This window comes from Osmia bicornis, chromosome 2 (assembly GCF_907164935.1).
Source record: "Osmia bicornis bicornis chromosome 2, iOsmBic2.1, whole genome shotgun sequence".
NCBI lineage: Eukaryota > Metazoa > Arthropoda > Insecta > Hymenoptera > Megachilidae > Osmia > Osmia bicornis.
In genome coordinates this window covers 7,508,840-7,520,845 of record NC_060217.1, presented here as the reverse complement: position 1 = coordinate 7,520,845, position 12,006 = coordinate 7,508,840, and the positions used below count along the sequence as shown (strand labels likewise).

Here is a 12,006-nt window from a genome sequence, read left to right as displayed (position 1 = left end):
CTGGTATATAAATTATAAGGAAATGACTAATAAAAAAATTGTTTTCGATCAGAAACATTAAGTGAAAAAAAAAATATGTGATTCTTTCCAAAGAACTCAATTTCTGAAATTACATAGTATCAAGAATGATTTAATGTGTCTTAAATGTTCAGAAATATTTTTCAAAGAAATATGAACAAATTTTTACAAGTATTCATGAAAATAAAATTGTGTAGTTAAATAAAAGAAGAGTAATAACTTGTGGAATTCTTCATTTTCGTAGGTTCCTTATCATACTATGAACTCTCTTTCAGTCATTTATGACTCATTTGTCATTTTGAATAGTACTACAATAGATGTAATGAATCATCTAGAGATAAAAATTAGAATGTCTATCTCTTTTATGTGATAAAACTATTGTAAACATTTTCAAATATTTTTTTTCAAGATTATCAGATGCGGAATTTTGAGGTCATTGACAGTCTATAAAAAAACCTTTTACTAATAACTTTCAACTTAGTCATTTTTTATTAATTTCAGAACTTTAAAATTTAATCCTTTTTTGAAAAAAAAAATATATAATTGGCAAAATACAACCAATTTCTGATTTCAACATCTGATTTAATTTGACAATTCTTTTTGAATTATGAAAAAATATTTTTTTATTTAACACTTCTTTAAAAATTATTGTAAGTAAAGACATTCATTTTAGATGATTCACACTATGCAAATTATAAAAATGACTTAATATTATCACTCTTATTAAAAATTTTATTCTCAGCATGTGAATTTATACATCTGTAACAATACTTACTTTAGTCTTATCAGTTGTTAGAGTATTGCTATCACCGCTGATCGTTGTTTCCACCTCGTGATACTGAAGCTTGTAACTATCCTGAGTGCTCGAATTTTCAGGATGCCAAGAAACTTCGACCATCCCAGTTTTTTCATCGATCACAGCACGGAGATCACGCACTGGTAGTGGTTCTAAAACATCAACAAATCATTATTTATCAATTGCAAATTCATTAGAATTTTGAAAACCTGGAATTTTAGAATTTTTAAATTTTTAGGATCTAGTGTTTTGGAACTCTGGAATCCATAAAATCTGAAATTTCGAATTTTCTGAACTTTTCCATTTAAAAAATTTTGAAATTCTTAAGTTTTGAAGTTCTAGAATTTCCGAATCTTAAAATTTTCAAATGGTGAAGGTTCACAATTTTAGGGCGGGACCGATACAGATTTTTAGAAAAGCCAAATCCACCCTGGACCCTACTTTATAATATTTCTTGAATAATGGGAAAAAAATACTCACTCAAAGTTACGTCGCCACTGACTGGCCAACTTGTCACTTTCCCAGAAACGGTTTTCAAAATAACTTGATAAGTTTTTCCTGGTTCCAAGTCTTTGAATTCCCACTTAGTCTCGTCATCCCTGTTCCTGGTAACCGGCGCTAGTCTTCGGTTACCCCCTAACGATATTTGATACTTATCAAATTCGGACATTCCGTCAGGAGGACTCCAGAAGACCCGGAAGGAAGTGGACGTTATCGAAGACTTGTCGAACGTAACATTCACGGGTCTTACTGGCACCGTCCGATATTGGGCCGTTGTTGGGGCTGAAGTCTCATCCTCAGACACCGTGTGCACGGAAATATTGTAGGCTCTTCCTGTAATAATTAAAAATAAATAATTTATACCAAAAAAATAAAGAGCAATATTGTCTAACTAACTTTCAGATTTTAACATTAAATTCTTTTTCCGATTTTTCGAGTTAAAATTTTTTACACTTATTACTATAAATATTATTTTTAATCTATAAACATTAAATTATTCTAAAAGCTCTCGAATTAAAATTCTTTTTGATTTATTGCTTCCTCGAATAAGTAAAAATGGATTGTTTTATTGAGTTTTTTGTCGTAAAATTTACTTAAATTTTAATACTTTTATATTGCTTTCGTCAGTTTCTAAGATATAAAATTTTCATTCGTTTTGGTAAATAACTTACCCGGAACAAGTCCCTTGAAAGCAGCTTGTGCTGGACCAGGGGGTTCGCCTTCTTTTTCCACATAAAGAACAGATTCTATGGCATCAGGAGGATCTATACTAACTTTGTAATGGGTGTAAATCCCAGCAGGATAAGGAGGCTGCCAAAGGACCAACAAAGTCGTTTCATTCCTAAACCATACGATAAACTTGCCGGGTGTGTTGGGTTCTGTAAAAAAGAGGTAAATATGTGAAATTATAAAAAATAATTATGATAAAAAATGCTAAATCTTCAATTGACTCACGACGCATTTAGATAACTGTCACTAAATAACATTATTATAAAGGAAATATCGGCAGTCTAAAGTGCATACTTCTGCCATCTATAAAAATCGGGCACGAACTTTTGCAATATGCCTTTTCACTCGATTGCAAAGTTTAGAACTTACGTTATAATACCAGTTACGAAAACGTAAAAAAATTGTTGGAAATAAACCAATATCGACGATAAGTATAATTATACACTTCTAATTGACGATTTATGAATTCGTGCTAACGTAATATCAACTTTCAGCTGACCAACTACTTCAACTATGAACACAGACGGCTGTCTACTAAATATACGAATTCTCAATGGTATTTCAAAGTTGTTTTAAACGAAAAAAGTTTATTTTATAGTTTCCACTTCTTTGTGCACAAGTAATTACGAGTTTCTCATTTATGCTATGAATTTTGCTGTACTCTGTACAGGATGTCAGATAATTAATGCAAGCAGAGGGTACTTGTCGGCAAAATATTAATTGCAAAATTGTTGCCAATAATGACTTAAACCTCTCTTAATTCCACATACATATTTCATTTGGAACAAAATTCCTAACTCTGCGATGAAAAAGTAATCAATTTCGCGTTAAACGACACCGAAATATTTCTTTTATGCTGACACAAAATATCGGAATAAGCAATCTCGTTCACTCACTTGTGGTGAAGTTTCTGCTAGTGTAAGCAACGCTTTCTTTGGTGTCCAACACAGTGAAAAGTTGTAAGGAATACGTTGCCCCGGGGATGAGATCACGAAGCAGATAGGGAACAGCATCCGCTGAGATGACGCTTGTTTTTGGGTTTCCGGTGTCGCTGAAGCTTTGCACCCTCAACCGGAAACCGGAATAATTGCCCTGAGCTGGCGGTGCCCAATAGACTATCGCGTTCTTTCCATTTCGTACCGAGACGGTCAGGTTCGAGGGTGGATCCGGTGCTGTAAAATAAACCCCATTCAGTCTCATTAAAAAGAACTCCTACTTCTTTTATTCGAATTAATTAACCGCTGGAATTGGTAATTAAATAGAAGTGCAATTAAAGATAGAATTCATAATTAATTTTCATGCTCATTGATATCTCATGTCAATGAATGTAACAAAGCACAGGATACTACTTTAATCTTAATTCTAATAAGTTAAAATAATTAATAATAATCTGCTTCTATTTGAATTTATGGCATTGATATCATATGATTAAAACTTAAAAATGACTAAAAATAACTGAATAACTTATAATTTTGTAATTCTAATGCATAATTAAATTCAGCAAGTGACGATAAGAATATATGTACATACAGGTGCAAATATTAATCATTAATCATTATTGCAAGGTAAATGCTTCAAGTTTACCAACTATGCTAACTTCGTTCAAATGTCAATATAAACTTCATAAAGTCAATACTGTCAATTATTTCTTACGTACGTACTTTACGCATAAGGTTTCACATAAAACATGTGATATCACCCCACTTCTATTAAACCTATGAATGTATAAATTTTCGCTTATAAGGTTAAAGTGTGTATTAAATGTTTTTTTTTATTCCTAACTTTATGCCAAAATAACATTTGGGGAGTTGCCATGAAAGGGAGGATATGTTCCTTTCACAACATACCTGTGGTAATAGAGGCAGTCCATGTGAGCCAGTCATGAAGGGTGCTATTACTATAATACAACCAGAATTCGTATTTAGTGCCAGGAAGCCCATCTTTGAACTTAATGACATCACCGATGTCGACAGCTGCAATGGTGGTATTTGGTGGTGGGTAACCAACTGGAGGGCTGTAGTCTAAACGATACCAAGAGCCTCCTTGGCTCAAATTCCCTGGTATTTCAATAGCAAGATCCGCCGAATACGTAACCTGAGCAAAACGACAAAAGGAAATTAAATTAAAATTCATTTCAAAATTGTACAACTTCTGAATGGTATGTACATAATAATGTTAATTACATAAATAACAATCTACATATCATTTTTATTAGCGGTAGAAAATTTACCATTATTTTTAAAAAAGGCTTTTATTATTTATTGTATTTATATCATATCATAATTACCCACTGTTTAATTACCTATACCTACGTATATTCAGACAAGAAATAAATGAAAAATTCTTATTATTTCTACAAATAAATGATTGGAAATTGGATATTCGCTAATGGAAAATACTAAACTGCAAATTAATTAATTAATTATTTATTCCAATGTGTCAATCTAAAGTCATTCAACCGAATCAAACTGGTCAACCTAAACTTCAAATTGATATGGCGTAAGTGTTATTTTGCGATATCATTATGTCATCAAATCATGTAAGACTTTCTATATTTCGAAATCCGCCATTTAATATGTAACAACCTAACATTTTGTCCAGCAGTGTGCAACTGCTTAAACTCCAAATGTAATTGTATTATCAGTGACCTAATACACGTGAAACATGTTGCGTTACTTTTATGCAATTGAAGCGTGCATGAAATGTCACAGAAATTCAATCATGCTCGATTTCCGGTTATTACATACACGAGCGGTTCTAAATTTAAATGCTCATTATTAGACAATTTTTTTTTTAATATAAGGTAAGTTGTACTAATTCTGGCACTGCGCTAATTATTGGCACTTTGAATTTAAACCAGGATTCATAAAAATTGCATGCAAAATATTATTTTTTCCACAGAATAATACTTTCAATTTCTATGGTTTATTATTTATTTCCAATTGGTAATATTGACAAAAAATAGAAGATATATATTTTAGTATTTTTAAAAATTTACTGAAGGTCTAAAATAATAAAACGACCCAGTTTGTCTAAAGAATGTGAAAAACTATATTTATCTATGGACGATTAACTTTGAAATGATTTATAATTCAAAAATGCATATCGCACGAACGATATCTAGAATTCTATTGCTTCCATTCCACTGAATAACCAGTATAAAATCTCGTTAGGACGGAAATCGAATTGTATCGATAACCTCTTTGTGAAAGCAGTATTGTGCTTGATAAAATCGTAGACGTCGAAGCGATCGTTGCACAAGAGTTTGTTATGGGTGTGCGTTCTACACAGAGGAAATGTGGCATTTCTGTGTTACGATATTGCGTATCTGGATCACAATACAACGACACGCGACCAGACGAGGTCGCGCTCAATGGCAGAGAGGCATAAACCTTTCTGGTATGTATTTATAGTACACACGTTATAACACTATGATGAACATTCATTCTTTGAGTCGGATAAATTATACGGTAGAGCTCTGATTATCTGAGATACCAGAATGACCCTGGATAACAGAGGCCAACCGAAACATCATATTATCGGAATCTGATTAACCCTCATCCGGTCAAGGGAAGTCTAATAGACCTTGAAGGAAGTCTAACACACCTTGTTTGCATAATCCATTTAATCCTGAATATAACTCGTTAAATACTTTTTCAAAAAATTCTGAATATTTACGAAAATTTATTTTAAAAATAAACTAGCATTTATCAAGGCCAGATATTACCCTTACGACCCTGATGGGGTCGTAGAAATAGAATAAGTTATACAGTTGCTGGCAATAATTAAAAAATATGACAGTGCAATAATGTATAAAAATATTACAGAGTAGTAAAAATAAATTTAATTTACTTTGGAATCATGATATCGTGTTGGCAACTTATCTAAATTATTTAATTTTTTATCATATATTAAACAAGCAATTTTGTTTCAAAACAAAAATTCATTCATGAAACTAATATTTCAAAGAGGTACAAATTACGAGTGCATGAAACAGCGTAAACCTAAGCCAAGGTAGAAAGAGGTTTTTATTTTGTTTTTCTACCCTCTTGCACGACCGTTAGCGCGGCGTCGTTAAAAGTACGAAACATCATCAAAAAGGCAGAAAACCTTTGAAGAAACAAAATTGAAAGCGTTACCCTCGCGCGAGATTTCTTCTAATTTCGCTTGTCAGCTCGCGAAACGCGACGCGACGCAAGGGTGGCGCGTTCCTGAAACGAGCACCCATCGCTCGATGTGAAACTTTAACGGTCTGAAAGTCTCTCTCGAGCCACGACCGCGTTTAATCACCGGAAATTCGCTTGGCAAATAATTCCTAACGCGAGCTGAACCTTTCTGTTATCTATGCTACGAGATTCGAAGCTGAAAGTTTACGGTACAATTTCGAGCGACTCAATTTTGAATTACTTCGAGACACCTATTCAAATCAAATAATTTTTTTTAAATTTTAGAAATTTGAACAGATATAATTGAATATTTATTTCAAATATCAGCACAGAATGCTATTTTATTCAAAATTTTCAGGACTTTCAGTGTCATCAAATTTCAAAGTGTTACTTTAAATAATTCAACATAGTACAGTCTGGAAGGTTTACATAGTTATCCCATTGTTCTTTGTACAATTAGAAGTTCCGATGGTGGTTCGTGACGTAATGGTGGCCGCGGGGGTGTACGGCAGCTGGAAAGAGGTGCGACGAAGAAAAGGGATGATGCGAGGAACTCGGGGAGCTGAAGGGAGACAGCGAAGGGAAGAGGGATCGATATGCACATCAGCGTCGCGACCGGATGTAGGAAGAGAAACTCGAAGCTTCCGCGCGCATAGGGAGGGGTGCAGGAAATGTTTGGAAATGGAAAAACTTGGATAAGTTATCCTAAAGACCCAAGGAACGCTTGGACGACGCTGAAGTCTGATTTCCGGCGACGAAGAAATTCAACGAGCCGCAAAATTGGAATCAGAGTAGAACCGGAATATTATGTTGATACTTGTTCTTCCTCTTAATAGTTCAACCCTTCTAGTCAAGGTGAATCAAATGGACCCTTTTAGGTATATGTCTTTTCTTCATCACAGAAAATTTCATAAAATTATGAATGCAGCAGAGAAAACATTATGGACCAATTCAAGCAGTGGTACTTAACTTTTTTAAAATCACAGATTTTTAGGTAATTTGAATGAAAAGTTCATTAGGGTCTGAATTGTGGGGAATTGCTATTCTACCTCTGCCTCAATGAGGTAGAAAGTAACCTTACTGCGGAAAAGTTCACCAAAGTTCCGGCATGAATTTGTAAAATACCTTTATTGACTATTCTGTTAGTGTCTAAAAATACATAGCCGATGGAAACTGGTACTAATGAATCTACCAGCGTTTGAGGTATATAGATATGCCGAGTAATCATGCTGATGACTCCATTTGCGTCTAAGGCGTGGGTCTGTTAAGTAACCTTACTGTTGAGTCCACTTACAGACCCTGAACGAAACGCGTTCCATCCTTTTCCGCAGCTCAATCACTATAATACAGTGCTGTTATTGTATCGTTATTATTTCGTGGCAAGCATTGTACTTTATTATTTACATGTACGATTCGTTTATAATGAAAGGGACAAATCCATTGTCATCATTAATGAGATATTTTTATGTTCAATGAAAGTCGAAACAATATGAAATCCGACTTTTTTTTTGTAACAGAGTTGCTCTTTCATAATAAACGATGACTGCCTAGAAATACATTGTTTCCTAGTTTGCCGGGCAAAAAAGATAGGCTAGGTGTGGGTGACAAACAGGATGGCGAAATTGATATCGTTTTTAATATACTCCCTGTCTGGTGCAGCCTGTTATGTTACGGTTGAGTAACGGCATTATAGATTTGCGGTGCGCCTCTTTCCCACGTCTGTCTCACCGCTTCCGGCATGCCGTGTACATGCCAGCAATAGTTCTCCATCAGAATTCATAGCCATAAATATCGCCGACCGTGATATTGCCGTGAGACGGTTATCATACGCGAACGAAGAATTGCATTCTTTTTATTGATCTTTATACGTAGATTCGAACGTAAAATATCCTAGAATTCAGATACCCAACGCTCAGTCTCCTGTATTTATTCTGGAAACGTAGCCTTATATTGCAAAATGAAGAAGGATCTCTGCATTGAGACAGTATGTAGCAAATAACTGACAGCACGACGCGACGTTTCTAACTCGCAAGGATTATTTTCGTTTGTTTAACGACAGTTTCTGTCAACCCAAATTCTGATTTGTCCAATGTAACTTGATCGCTAGAAACTCAGCCGCACCTCGTACATCAGAATGTCTTTGATCTCTTCATAGTATAATGTACTTTCTATTTGGAAATTTGCCAGTAGCTTGTAACCAGAACGCACATACGAATCCTGATTACTATAAAAGTTGTAGTTACCGGTAGTATGAACCATTTTATCGCAAGTAAGCGGTACCTAGGGGAAGTGGCCATTTTTGGGGGTCAAAAAATCGCATTTTTTAAATTTTTCTATTTGATAATAAACAATACTTAGGACCATAACCTTTTGTAATTAAAACAATTTTATAGAAATAAAAGTTCATTTCAATAACTCTCGATAACCCTGGGGACTAAATGGAAAATTTGAATATTAATTTATCCAAATACCTCGTAGACAGGAAGCATGATGTTTTGTGGTAAGTGCTTTGTGATATAATGTTCGTAATTGTTACTGTACCATTCATGAGTTATATAATTCACAGGTATCCTTTGACCGGATGAAGGTCGCTGTTAATACTGTCGTTGGTCAATCATTGCGTAATGTTTGCAGAATTTGCATTGCAACTTGTTTGACAAATTATTCAATACCTGCTTTTGAAAATTTTCAATAATATATAAAGCCTCGTTAACAAAAATGAAGGGGTAATTGAAGGATTTTAAACATTACCTAAAATTTTCAGTTGTATCATCTAAAAAAATAGAAGAAACAGATTTCTTAAAGAATATTTTACTATTGATGTTAATTAGGTGTGATTTCCTATAACCTTCGATCTTTTCGAACTAATTCATGAAAGCGTCTACTTTTCATCATGTCTACTTTTTCACCGTTTTCTTCCATTTTAAATTCATGATGGCACCAGGAATTCGATATATGAACGTACGTTCAGTTTGCTTCTGGTTCACGAATGGGTCCCGAATCTCTAAATAAACTACACGTGGCGTCCTGCATGGAATACCTGAGCCCTCGTAAAGGAAAGGTTTCGAGTTTGTCAAAGACAAACATCCTGGAGAAAAACAAGGAACGCGCAATCCCTTCGAATTGAATTTCAGAGAGAAAGTCCTTCGCTTTCGTGAAAATTTTACTAATCGTACAGGAGGATCTACCACAGTAATTTAATAAAAAATGAAACAAAGAAACTTCGATTGAACTGTTTGTTAATCAATTATTGACAATAGATTCAAACTTTAAGATTTGCCATTAAAGTTAATTAAAAGTAATATAATTAAAATGGTTAAATTTCGCTTTACATAAGTCCAAAACACAGCAATGCAATTCAGAAAAGAACGAAATAGAAAGCGGAATTGAAAAGTGTGATTTTTTATTTAACCGATTTCACTGTGGATTTTTTCCGATTCGGCTTTCAGATAAATTATTTTTTTATTATTACAAAAACTTGTATATTTTTTAATTTTCTGCTGCTTTTTCATAATATTTACATGGTAACTCACAAGAAAACCACCCCTATACCCTTCAAATTTAAATGAACTTTGGGGTAGACTGCTGACTGCCTACAAATTATATTTATTTTTAAACCCTTTCTTATTTTCATTTTCTAAATTTTTAACTATTTTTTTTAATATTAATTTCCAGCATACAGAAGTGTTGCATTGTTACATTAAGGATAATTAGTAACTTCAAATTACGTTTTGTAACCAATACACTATTCATTTTTATTTCGATGAATTTGCACGCTGAGATTTAATTGGTATGACCACCAGCAATTAACGAAATTGAAGAATCTCGCGCTAATAACGGAACGGACTGTAAAGTTGGACAATCGTTAAGGTCGTTGTCACGCGCATTTCGCGTGACGAAGAACACTCCTTGATGTTATCGATCAGCTTGTGATAAGTATTCAATTCACTCGCTCTTGTTAATTCCCAAGCAATTCAGTCAATAACATTCCTCTATTGCAATATTCAAATTACAGTTAGACGTTTATTATACAACTGTATAAAACTTGATCACTGCAGATCCACTGCTGGTAATAATGATATAAAAGGGATGCAATGATTAATTTATATTAATCATATCGTATTAGGGCCCTTCTTACATCGAAAAGTAAAATTGAGATTTTCTCAAAATCATCATTTTTGACCTGGCTGTCGTCTGGATGTTCCGCTATAAGTGGTGTCGAAAATACATACAGCAAGGGCAAGTGCAAGTGTTACTCGACCCTGTACGCTCACATCCGGATGTGGGCTTGGAGTACATCCTGGCCTAGCTAGACAGGATGCGGCACGAAAATAGAGCAGACGGGAGAGAAATATAATAAATCAACGAGCCACGCTGTACACCGGGATCTCGTACATCTCTGTTACGATCGAGCAACATACAGGAAACGAGGAGGTTTAGAAAAACTTGTGCCGATGACGCGTGACATGCAATTTCAATCAGGGAACGCGTGAAAGAAAATTTTAATCGGTTTTCTTGAAACGCATACCGCGCGAGTTTTCTTCGATACCAGATAAATCTCTATACACAAGCATTTTTTCGCTATCCTGACAATGAATCCAATTACTCTTTTCTCTATTTTTTTATTAAAGAATTTTAATGTCACATCGATTGTGCATAAGTGATGATTAGCGAGGATACTATGGGATGAATACACTATAAGAAATTATTGACTTTTGATGTTTGCTGATGATCACTACTTTAAGGGCAATGTGATTCTTTATTTTCAACATTTTATTTAAGATGCAGATCTCCAAAGACCTTGTTAGAATTACATAATAATTGATCTACGAGTCCGGTTTACTTCGATACAGCCATTGAAATGAGTCACTAGAAACTACAATCGAATCATGTCTTCTCTCCGTCACTTTCACTTTTCAGTTAACCTTCCTGTAAAAGTGAAATTTTGTTTTATAATATAATTCACCGTGCATCGTTTCTATTCGATTAATTAATTGTTAATGATCTTCCTTATATAACGTTAATATCGTCAGATTTCAGTGCGCTCGTTCACAAAAGAGTAATAAACATTTCTTTTCAAATTTCTCCTTAATTTATCATTTATTCTTCTTTTTAATTCAGCTACAAAATGTGTTAACCCTTTCGTTATGGCGGTCTCTGCCGGTAACTGTACTTATATTAAATTATCAATAAAATAATATTCTTCATACAATTTTGTTTACTATAAGAAATCTTTTAACATAGGTGTTTTCATTTAAAAAATTTTCCATTGCCTGTGTACTATTTTAAAATTTATAGTGAAATATAATAGTAAAAGGGTTAAACAGGAAATTATTGAAATTGACATTTCTTGAAATCAACCTTGATAGTAACATGATAACTGAGTATGACCCCATTTAATTTTTGATACTATACAACTATGTCAAGTTAATTACATAATAACCTATTGAAAGAAATAATTTCAAAATTCCTTCCATAATTAAGCATCAAAGTCAAACGAACCTTACTGTCCGAATATTTTTATGACTCATAGTAAGTATGAATCCAACGTCCTTCATGTGATTAGTCATACTAGCACTTTATCATGATTCTTTCACCCTTTCATACTTATTATTCTTTACTTAATATCAGATAAAATAAACATACACTTAGGTGAAATTCATTATTCGTCTAATCTATTGAACATTGGACTTTTGAATGAGAAATGAAAAATATTGAATGGTTCTTGCTGCTCCAACTAATGTGCTGCAGTAAAATTAGTAAAAAAAGGAAGTAGCAATGAGAGTAACAGCTTTT

At 33.7% G+C, this 12,006-nt stretch overlaps 1 protein-coding gene across 3 annotated transcripts in view; it reads right to left on the bottom strand.

Annotated features, from left to right (window-relative positions):
* Positions 1–12,006, bottom strand: part of LOC114876121 (tyrosine-protein phosphatase 10D) — a 38,020-nt gene that overhangs the window by 14,369 nt on the left and 11,645 nt on the right. For all 3 annotated transcript variants that reach the window (XM_029187208.2, XM_029187210.2, XM_029187209.2), the window contains exons 2-6: positions 3,892–4,138; positions 2,941–3,216; positions 1,987–2,193; positions 1,295–1,648; positions 794–966 (exon numbers count right to left, since the gene is read on the bottom strand). In XM_029187208.2, the coding sequence (XP_029043041.1) occupies positions 794–966; positions 1,295–1,648; positions 1,987–2,193; positions 2,941–3,216; positions 3,892–4,138 (1,257 nt within the window). The remainder of the gene's footprint in view (positions 1–793; positions 967–1,294; positions 1,649–1,986; positions 2,194–2,940; positions 3,217–3,891; positions 4,139–12,006) is intronic.